The sequence below is a fragment of the Blennius ocellaris genome (assembly GCF_963422515.1).
Source record: "Blennius ocellaris genome assembly, chromosome: 14".
Taxonomy (NCBI): domain Eukaryota; kingdom Metazoa; phylum Chordata; class Actinopteri; order Blenniiformes; family Blenniidae; genus Blennius; species Blennius ocellaris.
In genome coordinates, this window is record NC_137663.1 from 22,473,821 (window position 1) to 22,493,479 (window position 19,659).

Below are 19,659 nucleotides of genomic sequence, written 5' to 3' on the forward strand. Positions count from 1 at the left end.
AGGTGACATTTGCTTCAACACCGACTGAGTTCATTTCTTCTGCAGCCCCACTTGTACAGATACACGCCGTGTACTTTTTGTTCTTCCCGAGTAATTTGAGGCAGCGCGCGTTCAAAGCCGACACCTGACAGACGTTAAAAGAGCCTGGAGGCTGTCAGAACATCTGCTATTGGGTCCTGCAGGTTGGAGGGGGAGAATCCATTCAAACAGGATGATGATAACAGGTTGGTAAAAAAAAGGTTATTGAACAGTAAACACTGCTATTAGCAACCGTCTTTGCATGACTATGTGAATAATTCTGCTGACATGGCTCTGGGCTTTCAGTTGTCTTGGAAATATGTGATGAGCAGGAGTAGTGCATGTTCAACTGTGCAAATAAAGGCTGTGCATTTTCTACAAATGTCACACAAAGATATTCATCCTCTATTCAAAAACAACACTCAGATTATAGTAACCGTCTCAGAAGTGCAGTCAAGACACTGCTGTTTTGAATTTGTTTATTTCATATCGAACAAAGACACAAAAACACACTGTAAAAAAAAAAAAAAGGCACTGATATTTATGTTTGTTTTTGTTCCTGTACACTGTTCATTCACTATAATAAGAACGTTTTTCTCAACATATGAGCACTGAATCGTACTTTTTAAAACCAGTGGTTTTCAAAGTGTGCCAGGATGAAATAGGCTGAAATCTTGATGAACTCTGCTGGAACCCAGTTTAAATGCTTTATTTAAGCATTTGACACCCACAAAAGGCATCGGAAACTTGTTGCATGTTTGTTATTTTGACTTTTGACACCAGTTTAGTTTGTGTATTACTGCACCAAAAGCCAAAAATCTGAGAAAAATAGAACTTCACTGGAAGATCCTTCACTTCAGGGCCGAAAGCTGTGAGCCTGAGAACCTCGTCGGCCAGAGACTCTCCTCAACAAGACGATAAAATGGTGACGATGGATCTGAAATCCAAAATTTTCACCTCATTGAAACGTGATAAGGCTATTCTCCTCAGGTCTGAGCTGAAGGCTGTGCTGGCCCGAGGAGTTTGAGGCTGTTAAAACCAAACTTGCAGGCAGTCAAAACAGCAAGACGATCCAATATCCAGATTGTCAATGTACCAGAGACCCCCGGCTCAAGCGTTCCAGCCGCAGTCTCCTGATGTGTTTCACACTATAGGACTGTAGGATTATTGTAAACAGTAATGAGGATCCATCTTTAACACAAAACAGACTCTTCTGAAACTAGTCAGCTGCTTTCAACCTAAAATGATCAAGTGAATCTTTACATAAAGTCTACAACTATGATGACTGTTCAGCATCACTAAAGCCTATTTCATGTTTGTAATTCAACTTTAGCCTGAAGCTCTCTGGTGCACCCCCCCCCAAAGGAAACCCAACACACACTTTGACAACCACTGCTTTAAAGTGACTTAAGTAAACCAGATTTCTATTGGTTTTCAGAGTCAGAATGTGAGGGATGAGTAGGAATTGGTCCATCAATCGATAAATGAACTGTGGCCTTGTTATTGAAGGCTGGTCAAAAGATTCTCAGCAGCAGCACCGTTCACAGGTTTGGTTCCTTTCTGTCACAGAGAATTTACCTTCCAGCTTATTGCTGAGTTTGAGTGAACTTTGCAGAGTCCCAAGAAAGGTGTGCGACGTAAAATGATGGTCCCCGTTTCTCCAGTCTTCTTTCCTTTTCAGTATATATAAGGGAAGATCCTGAAAGGGACGCGCCGACAGTACGTGTCCCAGGCTAGTCCATATTTGGCTCGACACTGCCTCTCATCGCGAGCTTCTCGGTGAATCAGCAGGACGGTGAAGTATATGACATAGAAGTAAGGCAGCAGATGTGAGAAACCTACAGAATGAAGAGCAAACAAGCAGGAGTAAATACCTAAAAACACAATGGCATGTTTAATGGGGGAATTGTAAAAAGAAGACGTAGACCTCTTTTTACAATCAGCACGATGTGAATTACATGAAACAGGCTGTAATCAAGTGAGCCGCCCTCCTTTGCACATAGCTGTGCATTTTTCTCTTCAGTCTGTGGAATACAAAAGCTCTGCAGTGAATAGTGTTTGATTAAGCTCATAATGTTCAGAGCTGCTTCATCCCAGTGGTCATTTCTTCACAGTGCACTCAGTGGTTTAGTGTGAATATCTTTTGTTTCTTTCCAATGTGTGTGTGTTAAAGCAACTCTTACCTGAGGAGAATTTTCTATCATAGATTTTTTTTTTTTGTGGGGGGGGAGGTGCAGTTTGTGACTTTTAAAGCAGCAATTAATTCGGAAACTAAAGTGCAAATCTCAGTTACAAAAGCAGCTGCATGAGTGAGTCACATCAGGCTGAATACCAATGAGAAGTGTGTGTCAGCTTAACAAAAGTCTGACAGTCACTATTTCACAAAGTGACTTTTCAAAAGCGACATGAGGCAGCTTACACACGAACAAAAAGAACAGACCGTGGCTGCCACCATTGTGGAGACATCAATCGCAAATAAGGTGCAATTATTGAAAAAGATGAGGATGGAAATGTGAAAGAACACAATGGCTCTGACTGGGAGCCGCATGTCAATACCTTTTTGGTCCAAACAAATAAAATTCAATAACACAACGTCCTGGAAACTCTGAAAAGAGTCATAGTTTCTCTTATGTCTCTTTCTCTTGTGATGCAAATGCACATCTTTGCCCATCCACACGTCAAAGCCGAGCCGGGGTTTTAAAATCCCCCCACTCTGGAACCTGTTTTTAATTGATCTATTTTTTAAAAATCGTTTTCAGAAAGTTGCGTTTTCTCTGTTTGCGAACAGTTACTGTGAAAGAAGCACTTTCTCTAATGCAGAGGGCCAAACTTTCTCAGTGATTCTCTGATTTGATCATGTTAAGTTCCATCAGCCAAAAAGCCACCAATTACATTATTTTAAACAATTCGAAAAACTTTCTCCAAATATCTCATGACTGCTTTTAAATATTATGTATTAAAGTCACAGGTGAGTAGATTGTGCCAAATAAAATCTGATATCGGGCCTTTGCTGATGACTGGGCTGGAATTTCGATGTAATCCGTCTAATGTCTTATGGCAAATTTGTAGGAATCAAGTCATATAGAGCTACCATTCAAATCAGATCATTAGTGTCATCATCTTTTATGTTGGCCCTTTGGGAAACCATAAAGATAAATTGCAAGAGTTAAAACTTGACGGCTAAATGTACAGTGTTTTATTTTTGACATAAAAATCCACCGAATCAGTCTGATGAAGGTACAATTACGTTAATGAGCCTCAAAGCAGGTAAAGTATTAGGACAGCTGCTCCTGTCTTATAAATGTATTACCTGCCACACTGAATTAATGGATTTTATGAAGTGTGGGTGCGACAGTATCAACATCACGATGTTGCTCTCCAACAAATCACAGTTGAAGTCCACTACAACGTACCTCAGTACAGAAACAATAACAACGTTGTCCTGTGCGACACCAGTACTTCGGGGATTAAATGAAAGAAAGGAGGCAGGAATCAAACAGTTGTTCCTGTATAATTTGCATACAATGCTTGAAACAGCTCGATGTGGAAGCAGATGGTAAATTTGAATGCGGTCCATCCTTTTTATCCTCATCTGAATCCACAAACTATTGTTTAGGCACAACGCTGGCGTCACTTTCTGCTGCGTCTGATACTGTCAGGAAGTCTGTAGTTAACTGTGATAACAGCCATCGGAGAATCGCTCACATTAATATCCTACATGAATAACCAAATATGTCATTATGATTGCTCATCTTTCATCTGGGATAGTCAGAATCGCACTGTGTGTACTCAACCTAGGACGCCTGGGATTAAACTACAAGCTGGAGCTTTTTTAACAGATCATTAGACATATGAACTTAGCAGACAGATGGTTTCACCAAGCCTCACTGGTATGTACAGCAGGACATCGAGGCTGTACCGCAAGCTGTTTCAGTCATTTTGTTCACTTGCTCGATAGACAGGGGTTAACAGCAGGAGACACAATCAGCTGGATGTGAGCAGCTTAAACTTCGTGAGAGTCATGCTGTGATTTACTGTGGATCTTTAAAAACTGGATCTTAAAATCTATTGCAAGGATGAATTTGTGTCTGACTCAAAGGCGGCTTTTGACTTTTACCCCCCCTGTACTTGCTAACAAACAGGGAGACCGGGGATACATAGCAACATAGATGTGGGAATATCTCTTGGTGAAGGTACTGTGATTTCAAATTTCAATATGACTGAATGTGATAAATATTCTGACAGTAAAGTCGTGTCCACATTTCATAATGTAATTACATCCATGGCTGAGCCAGCTCCAGCTCCTAAGGTGTCTTACCACATGGCAGGGACCAGGCCAGGGCCATGAGGAGGTCCCCGAGGTAATTGGGATGACGAACGAGACCCCACCAGCCGGACACCAGCAGGCGCTTCCCTGTTGCCGTGGCGATGGTCTCCAGCCCTGCGAGGACGGTCGGAGAAAGCAGAGTAAATTTTACAAATCACAGCTTTACATCTCCGTTCTGATCCTGGCAGGAAATGCATGAGCTGAGGTACATTACGGGGAATGAGATGTGAAAGAGGATATTTGAGTGCATTTGTACTGAATCAGAGGCGGTGACAGTGTTTGGGACAAAAGTGTGAAAAAGTGACTAACTCGCAACACTTGGATGAGCGGGGTCTCGTCTGAATTGGTTCTTCTGCGAGTTGGATTTTCTGAAGATGTAATATCCAACACCTGAGGGCAAAGAGAGAATGTGCTTCAGCCACGCTGAGCTTTAAACGGAGGAGCTTTCGGCCTGATGTAAAAAGATGATCACCGTTCAGTGCAACTATCAGTGCAGCCTGGAGTGACGTCAGAGCCTGCGGGTGCACGACCAGGAAGGCCGCCTGCAGACCGTACGTGAAGGGAACCCAGGCCAGGTCGCCGAACACCAGCATGAAGCCAAAACCGTCGTGCACGATGTCCATGGTGGTCAGAACAGCTTCCTGTTGCAGCACAGTGCGTCAAAGATTAAACAGTTAAGAGTAGAAAACTGGAGTGCCGCCGCCGCCGCCGCCGTCCTCACCTCATTCCACAGAGCGTCTGCCACGTACAGGAGCTGGAAACTGTTGACCAGGATCATGGCGAGCGACGGGGAACCTCGCAGCTCCACCTCCTTCATCAGCATGCCCAGGTTTATGACCACCTGCCGGGAAGAAATAACTCAATGTTTCACCATCCGTATGCCAAGATAACATAGATGTGTATGCTGGCGACCTGTCTGCACTCTCCTAACCTAATGTAAGCTGGTAGCCCCGCCCTCTCAGCAAAACAAACAGAAGAAGCATGTATAGAAGATTAATGAATTAACCAAGCTGCCAATTACATAGTGATTGCAATGATTAATTTCTTTGATCCAAGAAAGGTCAGAAATGGCAAAATCACACTCCTCAATTTGTCCTAAAGTTCATGCTGACATTCAGCAAAATAATAAATATTCATGGTTGTTTTCCTGTTCCTCTAATATTTTTATCAACCGTGGTTTTAGAATTATTATTATCAACACACAATACAAACTGCAATTACTTGGGGGCATTTTTTTTTTCTTTTTCTGAAAGTGGCTTTGCCTCGACACTTTCAACTTTCAATCGGCGCTCCTGTTTGAGTTAAATTGAATGTGCCGACGCCTGAAGACTAAAAATAATTGATTTGAATGAATGGCTCAGAGGTTTGTCCTTGTTTCTTTTGATGTTTGATGTTTTGTTGATGCATTCGGTCAAGAAATAGCTGCCATTCATGTCTCTGTGAAGCCAGGCGTGGGAAACAGGTGGTCCGAGTCAGTCTGAGCCATTTCCCAAATAAGTTATTTGTTTCCCACGTTACAGGAGGAGGAATATCACTCCAACCATACAGTATTAAAAAAAAGCATATTGACCATCCATTTGTGCCACTTACATGTGGCGCAAATGCTTGGTCACAATTTGGTCCTCAGGTAGTGAGTTTAAATGTTTTCTCCACCTCACAGTGCAAGACTTGGCATTTTTATCCACGTTTTGCCATACGTGCTAATTTTTATTTTGCAAGATGTGAACTCAACTGACTTTGCATCATTTTTCTAATGTTTATTGAAGCTACAATTTTCTTCTTTGACACTAAAATTCTTTTATTTTTATGAATTTTATTAATCTTTTTTTTTATAGCAAACAAACATTAGGCTCAAAGCCACATGCCGTCAGGCTGAGTTTGTAAAAAAAATACATAATGCAACATAGGAGAATTTTTCTAGACATTTCATTGTATTTCACACCAGAAGGTTTCATAAAAATTGGCTTTATGTTCACATTGTAGTAATTTTCTGTAGTGAGTGATGGGTTGATCAAAAATGGCAATATTTTCTCATTATGTATACTCTGTGCCACGACAGAGAAAAACTTTGAAGTTTCAATTGTAAGGTTATTATGGCACAATTTACCACTCCAGATTAAATTGGCCTGCACATTTCCCCTGAACTACAATGCGTTTGCCAACACTGGTATAGGAGAAAGGAAAACTGAAAAATATTTGTTTTATCGAATTTCTTAGGATTCTTCAAGATTTCATGTGCACTTACAGATTGCTGATGAAGAATACCAATTCAAATTTATCAATGCGCACAACCTGATATTACCTTTGAATAAAAACAAAACATTGTTTTGCACACTAACAAATCTGACAACACAGATCCATCAACATCTGAATCAATAATGCACATGGAGACATATTTTACAGCAGGAAACGTCCTGGAGCTCTTCAATACAAAGCAGAATCATAGACAGAAACATTGGGAGTTGTGATGCTTTACACCGAGCAGTTGATTCATGCACGGTAGTAGCTGTAGCCTTTTCATGCTATTGTTTTTGACATCAATTGTGAAATGCTGAATGTTCGCAGAAAGTGGTTTGAGCATTCAGCAGGAAATGAAAATAACCCACACACTGTCTGTAGCCAGTTGGTGGAAGCTTCTTCTGAGCTCTCCTACGCACATGGCTTTAAAAATGCTCAGATGTGCAAAGGTTTCTCTGTTTTGTACTGTAAACACAAAGGAGCGAAAAAGACTCATTACGTGGAGGTTTTACGTACAGCTCAGTTTTTTTTTGTTTGTTTTTTTTTCAAATCAGGTGAAATGTTGTTTTCTATGAGTGGTGAAAGCAGACATGAAGTAGCCCTTATTTGTAAATCGCACTGGGAAATGTATATATAGTCTTTTTTCTGTCTGATGAGTCAGACACAGAAAACGACGTGCACTCCTGTCCTTCCAACAAATCTCTCACTGTGTCAGGTCTTCAGGGAGAAAAGTTTGACTGGCAGGCGATCAGGCTGCAAATTAATGTCGGATCAGAGGAGAGCAACGTCGCCACCTGTTGGTTGAATAGAGTCCCCTCAAAAAAGACTCTTACCATCACTGGTAATTAACTTGGTGGACACATCTGCATGCTTCCACATCAGTCACAATAGATTTATACATGTCAGCTTTGAAAAAAAAAAAAAAAGGCAATTACAGTAGACACCGCTGTCAATGTGGAAAATACAGATACAGAAAGACTCTTGAATTATGTGTGTCAGAGGATTTGTAATTTACAAGGTTTGATCAATGTCTTTGTGCTTGTTTAGAGGAACTGACAGCTATATAAGTGTTCCCACTCAAATCTGTGTCTACATTTCTCTCACAGTAATGAGTTCACTGTGGACAACATTTAGTTTTCAGAGCTTGAATGTAGAAATCCGTCCTCACATTGAGTTTCTGGAGGGGGAAGGTTTTTCTAGCGTGTTTACGGGTGATGTGCATCAAGAGCAATGACGTCCTAACAAGTTTCTAAGCTAACCCTGCATCGATATTCAACTTACAAAACAAAAATGTGAAAACTAGAAATGCTGTAATGAGAAATTACATTTATTTTTAATGATTTGAATATCACTTTTTGTGTTTCTGTCAAAAAAATTATATGAAAAATAGCCATTTCACTTGCAGATGGTGGTGGTTGCTTTTTTTTAATTGCCAAAATCGCATTTATATTTAGTTTAAAACTCTTCAGTTCAATAGCGTCAAACCGTTTGTTGCTTGTCAGAACAGTGTTCACACTTCAACAAACCTGTGGCTGTCCTCTTTGTGCACTGAATAATAAAAAAGCAGCACAGATGATTAAACTTTTACCCAATGTTCATTCTCGCAGGTCAACTCACCCAGCCAATCAGACCTGGCCTGAGTTCACAAAAGTATTTCAGGTCAAAGTTTCCAATGCGGGGGTTAAGCTCCCGGCCGATGAAGAAGTCATACAGGGGATATCCTACACAGAAAAACAAAAACAAAATGTTTTTTTAAAACCGCCCATTGAGACAATTTTACTGCAAGTATATTTCTGTACTTTCTGAATCAGCAGATATTTGTCAAAACACTCAAGTCGACACCTCTCATAATGAAAAGACACACTCATTAGTTAACACTTGATCGCAAAATACAGAATTCTAGAAACAATGTCTTCTTTTAGCTATTCATTTGCTTTCTTTCCTCCAGATCATGCTCTGCCTGCATGTGATTTCATGGCATGGCTGTAAAAACAACACATTGTTGAAGCGTCTTTGCACACTGTGATAAAAGTAATCTCCACTGAATCTGAATCACAGCGCTGGCTGCTTTCTGCCTTCACATACAGCAGAGCAAAAAAAAGGAGCTGCTCCAGCAGGTCAGCTCCCTTCAAAGTGAGCGTTCACTGGATGCCCGGTGCCTGCGAGCTCCTGTAGAGCTCGGCTCTCAGATATTTACCCACAGGAACGTCAAAATCTTCAGGCGAGCCATAAAAACGACGAATGCAGTAGCTGTTTTAAAAAACAGTATTTTAAGGCTGATTCTTCTTATGCTGGTGAACTTTAACTCCTCACCCGTGTTGCCCCCCACAGCGAGAGCATGGGGAGGAGCCCAGAAGGAGCGAATGTAGAGGTAGACGGAGAGCAGGAAGGACACCGCGATGGCGCACACTGCTAGAGGCAAAAGTAGCTCAAACAGATACCCCAGAGGAGCCCCGAGCCCCAGGAACAGCAGCAGCAGCACACCAGTGATGCAGAGGCCATGAAAACCTGAGGGACGGAAACATACAAAACTAAACGGTGGAGCCTGGAGGAGAGAGATACGCAGCCTGACGGAGGTCGGCAGGAGAAACTAACCGGCAAAAGTTGGAATAGTTGGATAACGTGTGTCGGTGGAGTGAACTTCAGCTCAATGTCAGAACAGAGAGAGGCTAAACGCAGCTTGTGGAACGTTAAAAGGAAACAAAGAGTAAAGAATGCTGTTATAGTTGATGGTACAATTGTGAACAAAGTAAAGAAAAACTGACCTTGAACACCCATCGCAGCTTTAAAACCCCTCGAAAACCACCTAATCCCCAATCTACTGTTGACGCGAATAAAACATGCTCACTATCAACCATGACAGTACTAGAGTAGCATACATGAGCCCAATCAGTGGCAGCGAGCGTGCAGTATATGTCAGCACACCAGTGTACAAGAGAACAAAAAGTCAATAATGATGTTGTAATGAAACTCAGGTCTCTGTAAAGACAGAAAAATGTTGCAGCTAAAGGAAACTACTGCTCAGGCTCTAATGCTGAAGCATCCCTCTTCTTCTATCTGCAATATCGCTTCATTTAATTCTGGGTTTTGGGGGCTCAAGCCGATCACAGCTATAGAGCACGAGCCACTATTCAACATTCACCCCTGATAGTGACGCATAACTGTAACAAGAGCAGCAGGTCGTATTTAAAACTTTCTTCATGACAGAAAGAGTGAAGTAAAAAAAGTGAAAATAAATACAAAAAAAAACATGCAGTACCAGTAGATTATATTCAAATATTTCCGAAACGTAATTAAGCAACATTACCATTGATGGGATAATTGAGGCGAGTTCCATCCTTCAGGACTAATCCCTCAGAGACCTGCAGGTAAACGCACACGCACATGCACACCGTTAAAAGAAGAAAAAACACTTCACTATCATGAGGTGAGACAAACATCATGATCAACACAAGACTGGTCGATATCCCATCTTACAGGGTAACTTTTCCAACCGCTGGAGTGACAATGTGCTCAACAGACTCGTGCCTGTTGTGAAATCAAAGAGCATTGTGTTGTGCTGAAAGTCACATACTTGTTTATGCGTTACAAGTGTGCTTTCTTGTAGTAAATGAGAAAAAGAGAGAGAAAGCCATCACAAAAGATGTATTTTTGCAGAGAGGCGTGGGAGTAAAATCAATGGCCAAACTCTGACGACAATATCAGTGTGAGAGAAAAATGTTCCTTCATCGATCAAGGGAGGAAACCAAACAATGTCCCTTTACAATGAAGACGCATTCCTCGTCTGATGAAGGTTAACATCCAGACTCGCCCTGCAGCCTCTAAAAGTTCTGGTGTAATCAATAGTTTTCTCTATTAATGTTTTTATGTTTTTAAAACTTCTGCCTGTTTGTATTTAACATCTTAGAGAAACCAAATTTTCACACCAGCTGACTGGAAAGAATTGAAGGCAGCGTCGGTGTTGCTGTATTTTGTCATTACCTCTCATTTTCTCATGGTGCTCTTAATTCATTTCAGCAACAACACATGGACAAAAACAGTGATAAACCGTCTTATTTGTTCAGAATAATACTTTAATAGAGGGGTGTCAAACTTTTTTTGTTCAGGCCAATTTTATCTTGATGTGTGGGTGGGACCGGTACAATAATAACTATAATACAATAATAACTAAACAATTACAACTGAAAATTACTACAATCTATATATAAAGCCAATTTTGATGAAACCTTTTGCTGCACAATGCAGTGCTGCGGGTCTGGTTGGTGGCGTACCTTTCCCAATGGCGTCAGATAGAGCAGTGCGTGCAGAGCGAGCCACCCCAGCAGCAGCACGGGGGCGGCGGGGTCCCACAGCTGCTCGGTGGAGGGGATGGGAGGCGGCCACTGGAACGGGCTGGCTCCAGGAGACCGACTCACGCAGATCAGGAAAAGCACCGTCAGCGGGAGGAAGACGGGAATGCATACGGCACCTTGAGAGATGGAGACGGAGGAAAGTGAGGCGACGGGACTGGGAGTGGCGGCTCGGCCACAGAGACTCTTAACACTGCATCACATTCACAGTGGAGACGTTCAGGAGCGTCTCAAATAACCGTAGAGCTGCAAAGCAATTAAGTTGAATTAAATTAGCTGCGTCACAATCGTGTGTGTCACTTCAGGGTGGCAGGCAATGAACTCTGCAGAGAGATTAACTGTCAAAGCCCAAAATGGGTTCAAAAACAACTGAGAGGAAATAGATGATGCTCTTTTGAATCGGCGCTACACCACACACACACACAAACACACACAGGCGCATTAATCGATTATTTCTCTCACTTCACGCCTACTTGGACAAATCCGTCCTTGGAGGACGTGATGATTCTCAATTAGAGCTGTAATGAACAGTCCAGTCCTGATGGAGCTGGTGCCACGGAGCGAGTGATCTTCACTACAGCGAAGCAATCAACATGACTTCTGAAAGGCTTTACTGGATTTGCCCAGTCTTGTGAATCTCCAAGGAGAGTGCCTGGGTATGATAAATATTACAGAGGAGTAACTGTTATTTGACTCCTTTCAATTCTAGAATCTGCTTTTATACGCTATACTTCAGAGCTTCACGATAGGCTCATGTCAGTGAGAAAAATGTATCTGTTATGAATACAGTTTGCAAAGCAGAGCTGACAATGACTGAAAACTGAAATGAATTGAATGGCGGGTAAAACACACGGCCGTGACTCACCCAGGATTCCTCCGAACTCCCTCTCTGTATCATGTTTGTGTTTCAACGCTTGACTGCTTGGACTCATTATTGCTCTCCTGTGAAGACACTGACATGGACAAAACATTTCAATCACGATTAAATACAAGTCGAGGAGCGAATAAACAACGATGATTAAACCAAACAGCTTGAAGTAAAGCTGAAGTAAAAGATTAAAATGAGTATTAGTCACTCAGAGAGACTGGTAGAGATATAGTCTGGAGACACTAAGTATTATATATGAGTAAAACAGAAATAAAATGAATAATTGTATTATTATATTCCAGGCCTACCTTGGAAAGAACAGAAATAAAATATATTTTGAGCTCAGCATAATGGAAGCAAAATCATGCAGTGGTGTAAAGTAATTAAGTACAGCCTGTTGGTAATCCTACAGTACTTTGGGTATTTATCTCCTGCACTTTGCACTCCACCAGAGTCATGTAAGAGCAGCAGAGACCAACAGATGATTTAACACCGACTCAAATGTAGTCTTAAATCTCCTGTGAATGCAGGTGTGTCGACCCGTTCATGTTATTTACAATCAAATAAAGAATGAAAACATTGAATCATGTCAGAAAATGAAATTCAAGAGACAAGACTCTTCATTTGAAATACTCTATAAAGCAGAGGGGATTTCCGGGGGGTATGGAAGATGGATGAATTGGTCTTTCTTGTATTTAAGTATTATTATGAATTACTTATACTGATGGCCAAGATATAGAGTAATATTCCAACTTTTACTGACTGAAAAATGCAGAGATTGAACAAATCCAATATTCATTCAGATAAAATTGTCGAAATCACGACATAGTAGATTATAGTATTCTGCACATTGTATATACTGTATAGCCAATAAAGAAACTTTATCAGTCAATGTCCAGAACAGATTTACAAATAGAGAAGGTAAGTATAACTTAAGAGGAACTGATAGCTTCGTAACACCAAGATTTAGGACCAAATTAATGGAGCGCTGTATTTCTGTCAAAGGCGTCAACTTATGGAACAATCGAGAAATGCAAACACAGGAACTGAAATGACACACATGTCTTAGAAGTGTATTTATAACTATCATATTATTTTAAATCAAAGAAATTAAGTGGGAGTATGATCGTGTTGTCGTGAGAGAAAACCCCGACATTCTAGTCCACATCTTTGTTTTTAATGTGGGACAGATTACTACATGTATTCTTCTTTCTGCTCCCATTCACAAGTCAAGAGACATTTGTTTTGTATTGAATTGTTTTGTTTTTGTTTGTCAAAAAATACAAAAATACTGGTCATAGCACAAGTTCATAACACTCTTTGTCAGTTGACTTTATAAACACATTGAACACAACGTTTCCCTGAAGAGAATAAATGTATTTGCAGGATAAACAAAATTATGAAGGGGAGTGAACAACAGATTAACTTGAGGCTGCACTCAGCAGCAATATAAGATTTAAGAAGTAGATTAGATTTCATTAACTGATGCCACTTCAGGTGTGCTGGAGATGACCTTGGAAAGACCTTAGAAATACCTGGAGAAAACCAAACCAATACATACACTCACATCACATTCGTTGATCATTTAGGTTCACCAATCAAGCACGTTTTTTGATTGTGGGAGGAAAAAAATACTTCTGAAAGTACAAATATGGGATTCTTACCTTCACATAAACATTAAACAGTAGAGATTAGAAAGAAATAAAGTTGTGGTCAGAATAGTAAAGAAAATCCTGGATTATTTGGTAGTAATAACAACTGAACAGCTTGAAGAGAGAAAATGAATAACTCGACGTTTAGATTTAAACTTAGCTGTATGTGAACATATTGTGAGATATTTGGAATTGTGAATATATGAGTGCAGTTTCATCAGTCAGACTGAACAAAGTTCGAGTCTAAAGGCCGTTTCAGCTGAAAACACACTGGAGAGTCTCGATGCTTCTCTTGTCAATCGAGATAAATTTACACAGCAAACAGCTCTTATTCAAAGTGAGAAGCGTCTTACCGGAGCCTCGTCTGGATGTGTTAGCGGAGCCTCGTCTGGATGTTTTGCCGGAGCCTGGTGCTTGTTACCGGGAAGCAGCTTCACAGCTCCTCACCCTGGTGCATCCAACGGCCTGTTCGGGGCCACGCCCCCCCGGGCCACGTTCTTCACGCGCGGAACAGTCTCTCAGCCAATCACGTCGCTCACCGCTCATCAGAAGAGGGTGGGGCGAAGACGCTCCAACCAATTGGAAGCGTTCTCCAGGTGGCGACAGTTCACTGTGACAGATGTTGTGAAATTCACCTGAACCACGCCGAGAGCGTCATGTATTATTGATGCGGACTGACAAATATTCAACGGGATTGAGAAACAAAATGAACACGCGTTCAGAGGCGAACATTCATACACTTTAATTGCAGACAAATACAAAGAAGCAATCCAAAAGTCTGTAGGCACAGTCAATGATGGACACGTGCACAAAAAGAGGAGAATCACCCAGGTTGAAGTCAATTTCACTTAAGGATTAATTAATCAAAAGGCATTTAGAGATCGTTCTAATTGGTCAGAGAAAAAGGTCCCACCAAAGAATTTCTCATGAGATTTTAACAGGGTATATACCATTTTGTTTTTAGTGTTAACTCAAGGGCAAGCCCTTTTATGCAGGCAAAAGTTCAGTCTTTCATTAATAATCTTTCTGATTTGTAAATGAATAATACATTATTAAATCTGTCAGGATCATTCTTGATCCTGGAATCTAAATGCAGACTGACCACACTCACATTCCTCAAGGTAACAGAGGAGCAATTTGTTGTTGTAATTTGCTTTTAATCTTTTGGATTTAGCAGATGTCTCATGAATATTCATGAACACGTGTAGAATATTTCCACTGAATGAGAACACATTTAGCACCTAATATAACAGAAGCATCCGAGTTAGTTGCATGATTCCAGTGTCTGCCGTTTACTGAAACGTCTGTGCGACGCATTAACCTCTCTCGCAGATGACTTCGATCACACTCTGCTCCATCGGGGCGGGATCCAGGCAGCGGTGGGCGGAGCTCCCCACTATCTCATCCAGCAGGAAGTGCACGAGGTTCTCGTCAGAGACGAAGCGCCACAAGTACATCTGCAGGTAGTGACAGTCCACCTGGATCTGCTGCAGACCGTAACGGCCAAAGGTGCGCAGGCGGACGCACTCGAGGAATGTCTTTAAGCTGATTTTTATAATTCCCGTCATCACAGACACCTGAAAAAAAAGTGGGTAGAAACACAGCAGGGTGAAATGTGAGAGATGCTTCTTCATTCGAAAGCAGGCGGAGATCTGCTCTCACCTTGTTGAACTCTACCGAGCTGAAGATGTCGATCCTCTCAGAAAACAGCTTGTGGATGTTGCTCAGCAGATTGGTGTCCATGGGAGCGCTGCAATTGGACAGACGAAAAAAGGAGCTCAAACTACGCCTACAAGACAAACGATAGCCGGTAGGATGAGACAGGGCTCTGCAACAACTGACCCCCTGCAGTGAAAGTGAGAGCTCCGATACAGATCAGCAGCACGTTTCTGTTCGTTAACGTTAACAACTTGAGAGCGATTCTTTTTGTTATCAAACATCAATTGTTGAGTGTTGCCAGAACACGAATTAAAGTCACCACATGCAGAATGTCTCCCGTCTCCCTGCGGTACCTCGGAGTGTAGCTGGCTGCGTAGCGGGCCTGCTGCCTGGAGCTGCTGTAGACAGAGAAGGTCCTCTTGCTGGAGTCGCTGCTGTGCGCCTTCCTCACTCCTTCTTCGTACAACAGGCCCACCTGCGGCGCAAGCAGGCTCATCAAACATGCCATCCACAAGCCATACCGATTGCACGAGGTCAAGGCAACGCTCAATGGAAAACATCTGACCTGCACATCAATGGAGGTGGTGTCCTCCACGACCCTCTTCATCACCGCACGGACATTTCTCGGCTCAATAGTGTTGACCCAGTCTCGAGTTTCTACGCTTTTCCTGAGCATTTGAGAGATAATGAGGCCCTGAACCTGTGGGGAGAGACAGAATACACCAAGAGAGGTGATGAATAAAACATCAAGGATATTGCATTCAGTGCGATGCTGGTTAATAAAGCACGTGGGTGAAGGACTTACCTTCACATAATGGTTGAGTAGTTTCTGTGCAGCCTCCCTGGCTTCAGCACATAAAGAGGTGACGGGTGTAACAGGACTGTGATGCTGAGGACGTTTAGAGAGAAGAAAACTTGTAGTGAGATAAACCTTTGAGAGGGAAAGTAGCTCTTTTTAAAGATCCACATACAAAGCAGATCAGTCTAACGTCTCTTGAGTCAACATGACATATTTGTGTAGTGAAATACCTGCGCAAGGAACTGTTCATCTGTGAGCGTGAGTATGTAGGAAATAGTCGAGGTTTCATAGTCAAGGCAGAGGCGAGACAGCAGCAATAACAGCGCTGGGGGAGTCGAACCTCCTTTGTCTCCAGCGCTCTCACAAAACTGGCGAGACGACTGGCACACAAACTTGATGAAGCTCACTACCAGACTCTCGCGTACTCCCTGGCTGCAGAATTCACCCTTCAAGGACACAGAAATAGCTGTCATTTGGCTTGCAATAAGACAGAATGTCACAAACCGAGTCCAGACTAAAATAACAACCGGGGCAGTTTCGGCAGTGGTTTAGTTTTTTTTTTTAAGACGAAAAAAGAAAAGTTGATTATTGAAAGAAAACAATTAAAACTTCACCTTAAAGTACGGCTTGTTAGAGAACGTAATGTCCTTAGCCGTGAAGAGATGCACGGACGCCAACACGGACTTAATCTGATTGAGAATGGAAGCCGACAGGGAGGAGAGGAGCTCCGGCAGGCTGTTCGGAGCGTCTCGACCGGAGGCCGGCCCCCCGAGGTGAGCCCCGCCTCCGGCCGCGGCGGCCACAGAGAGGCGGGGGGTTGCCAGGGCCTGCCTCACGTCCGTCAGGCTGTCCATGTAGAAGCTCTGAAGCGCCGAGAGGTACTGCTTCACTCGCTCCGTCGCTGCCCGCACCACAATCTCCGTGCCCCTGTTGGGCACGTCCGAGCCCGGCAACAGTTTGGTCACGGCCTGAAGTCTGCGGTGGAAGCGGTCAAGCGCGCGCACCAGTAAGGAGTTGTCGCCAACGCTCTTCTCCTCCTGTATCCTCCGCTCCACCAGCGAGAAATAGCGGGCAGCCAGATCATCCACGAAGGCTTGGAGCTTGCCGGTGGCCATTTGGGGAATGTTTTTGGATGCCAGCTCGCCGGTTTGAGCGTGGTTGATAAACAGTTCTTGATAAGATGTAATTACGAGGCATAAGCTGCTCACAAACTCGTTGCAGCCTCTGTCGATGAACTCTAGGATGTCGGTGTTGGAGGCGGGAGACGGAAGGACGCCGCTGTTGGGGGAATAATCGGTTGGAGATCCGGCAGCCACAGCGGAAGACGGCCTCGGCGCAGAGCTATCTCTCACGGCGGATGGATACGGTTTTATCTCTGCTTCCAGGCCCTGCAGGTCTGACTCCAGCCGTGACCGAGCATGGCTCAGGAATTTGTCACAGAGCTCTTCTGCTGGTTCATCCAACTGGAGAAGGAGCTCCACACACTCCGATAGGTCTTTGGCACTTGTGCCACCATCCCTGTGAAAAACAGCCTCAATGTTAGTATAAAAACATACGATAATATCAATATAGTTAAAGCACACTATGGATAATTTACTATTGATAAATGTGACAAATGTATTTCTCCTTATAATTCTTCAACAAACTGCAACAAGCCATTTCAATTGTAAATAGGGAATGTATATAGATACTAATAAAGATATCAAAAAGACAAAGTTAGTTTAAAAAAGTAAACCAGAGCGGACGAACTGAGAGGAAATCGTTTTTCTGCTCTGATTTGTTTTTTAAAAGTGTTGACGTTGAATTTGAGAGGACCGAAAGAGAAAAGATTTTTTGCATCGTCTCAAGATTATATTTTTAGAACTGAATATTTGTCACACACACAAATAATGTTTTATAGCAATATTACTGTTGACTGTCATTGTTTTTTTTTATTGTGCTGATGTAATTACATTCTGATATTTATAAAGTCCTAATCCATGCTTTTACATTTTTTTTTAATGAATTTTTTTTTAATGAATCCAGAATTTTTTGTCATCGCCTGTTAAACTGCAACACAAATTCTCACCTAAACTTCTGTCGCAGTTCCAGCGCCAGCTCGTCCATGATGGCGTGGCAGTCGTCTTGAATCCCCTTAAATGACGGCAGGTGGCTGTACTGCTGCAGGACGCAGCGGGCGCGGCGGTGGGAACTCACTGCCTGGGCGTAAGCCTGCAGCTCCAGACACTTATTTAGCCTCGCAGGAAGTTCAAATAGAAATTGCAGCTTCCTTAGCAGAGTGTGAACCCCTGATATTGAACCGGACATGATGGGGGGGGGGGGGGGGGGAGAAAAAGTAACATCATGAATCACTGATAAGACATCAAACCCAACTAAGTTCCAGTTTATGTCTCACCTGAGAGTTTTGTTATCTGCGTATGCTGGTCCTGAAGAGTTCCACTGATCCGAGCACTGAAGTCAGTGATTGCCTCCATGTTTGCAGACAGGCAGTCCATTTCATCTTCCATCTTCTTGAAATCATTCTTCATCTTTCTAATGGTGTCTGACACAAGGAAGACACAAACAACAGTTCAGTTTCCCGGGTTTAACTGATGAAACAAGAGTCGACATTTCTGCCTTCACCTGTAGCGGATATGAACTTGTTGTAGTTTTCATACACCAGCGTCTGCATGTCGCTGTCCAAAGAACGGATTTGTTTCACCATGCAGGTTTCCTGGTCCATCAGCTCTGCGAGGGAGCACTCTCTTCTCAGCTGTATTTAGACACAAATCACACAATGGTCACACAAATACTAATGACCAATACAGTTAATCATTCAGATTTCAGTGAAAGTCAATTAACCCAATGAACTCCTGCTTGTCTAGGATTTTTTGGGGTTTCCTCTCACACTCAAAAAACATGCATCCGAGGTTAATTGTGACAGTAAACTGCAATGTGTGTGTGTGTGCTCTGTGGTGGACTGGTGACCTGTCCATGCAGTGGATAGATTGGGAGCTACTGCTGACACAATACTGTTTCTGTCAATGTATAATGCTGTTAATAGTTGTGTGGTAAAAATATGCAGAAAGGAGTGCTTCTTGCACTGTTTGCATAGTTTCAACGGTATTTATAAATAAGGATCTGGACACTTATAATACAGGATCCCCTAAAAGGGGTCTGGTCAATTTCTAGGACAGTGGCTCCATACTCTAAAAGTTAGCAGTCCCATATTAACACATAGCAGTGCTAAAGAGGAACGAAAGTGACTTGACACAGTGAGCAGATGATGATGATGATGATGATCAGTGGCTGTCAGTGTTTCCACACCTTGTTCAGGTAGACCTCCGGGTCGAAATGGGGCCCATTGATGTCGCACGGATCCAGAGACTCCGGCTGCTCCACAGCCTTCCCCTCCTCGTTCATGCCGTAGTAGAGCTTCAGCATGCCGTGCACCTTCCGCCTCCTCCCGTTCTCCTCCGACACCAGGCCGTCCGCCTCTCCGTCCATACTGAAGTCCTCCGGCCAGCTGAGACGAGCCAGACGGTAAACAAAGACGAGCAGACCGAGCTCACGACGGACAGCAAGAAAACACCGCCCCTAAGCAGAAACTTCGAGTTTCGCGATGAGAAGTGAATAACTAGCTTGTATTAATAACAGTCACTTTCACAGAAAGAATCGGGATTTGACATATTCTACCGGATACAAGCGACTTGCTGGAAGCTTCAGTGCTTCCGGGTTTGGAGCCAATCAGCTGTTATGTCGTCGCACCT

The 19,659-nt window shown here is 42.7% G+C and overlaps 2 protein-coding genes across 2 annotated transcripts; both read right to left on the reverse strand.

Moving 5' to 3' along the window:
* Nucleotides 1-635: 635 nt before the first annotated feature.
* tm7sf2 (transmembrane 7 superfamily member 2) lies at nt 636-13,895 on the reverse strand. The gene is made up of 11 exons (XM_080508752.1): nt 13,806-13,895; nt 11,798-11,885; nt 10,855-11,051; nt 9,891-9,945; nt 8,897-9,091; nt 8,201-8,304; nt 5,067-5,186; nt 4,818-4,986; nt 4,655-4,735; nt 4,337-4,459; nt 636-1,856 (listed from the first exon to the last, which is right to left on the reverse strand). The coding sequence occupies exons 2-11, from the start codon at nt 11,862-11,864 to the stop codon at nt 1,696-1,698; spliced, it is 1,272 nt and encodes a 423-aa protein (XP_080364878.1). The 5' UTR covers nt 11,865-11,885; nt 13,806-13,895; the 3' UTR covers nt 636-1,695.
* Nucleotides 13,896-14,205: 310 nt separating this feature from the next.
* vps51 (VPS51 subunit of GARP complex) lies at nt 14,206-19,471 on the reverse strand. The gene is made up of 11 exons (XM_080508748.1): nt 19,217-19,471; nt 18,533-18,662; nt 18,306-18,452; nt 17,979-18,198; nt 16,525-17,428; nt 16,141-16,356; nt 15,917-16,000; nt 15,677-15,811; nt 15,465-15,586; nt 15,115-15,202; nt 14,206-15,029 (listed from the first exon to the last, which is right to left on the reverse strand). Exons 1-11 carry the CDS (start codon nt 19,394-19,396, stop codon nt 14,769-14,771), a joined length of 2,487 nt encoding a protein of 828 aa, XP_080364874.1. The 5' UTR covers nt 19,397-19,471; the 3' UTR covers nt 14,206-14,768.
* Nucleotides 19,472-19,659: the final 188 nt, after the last annotated feature.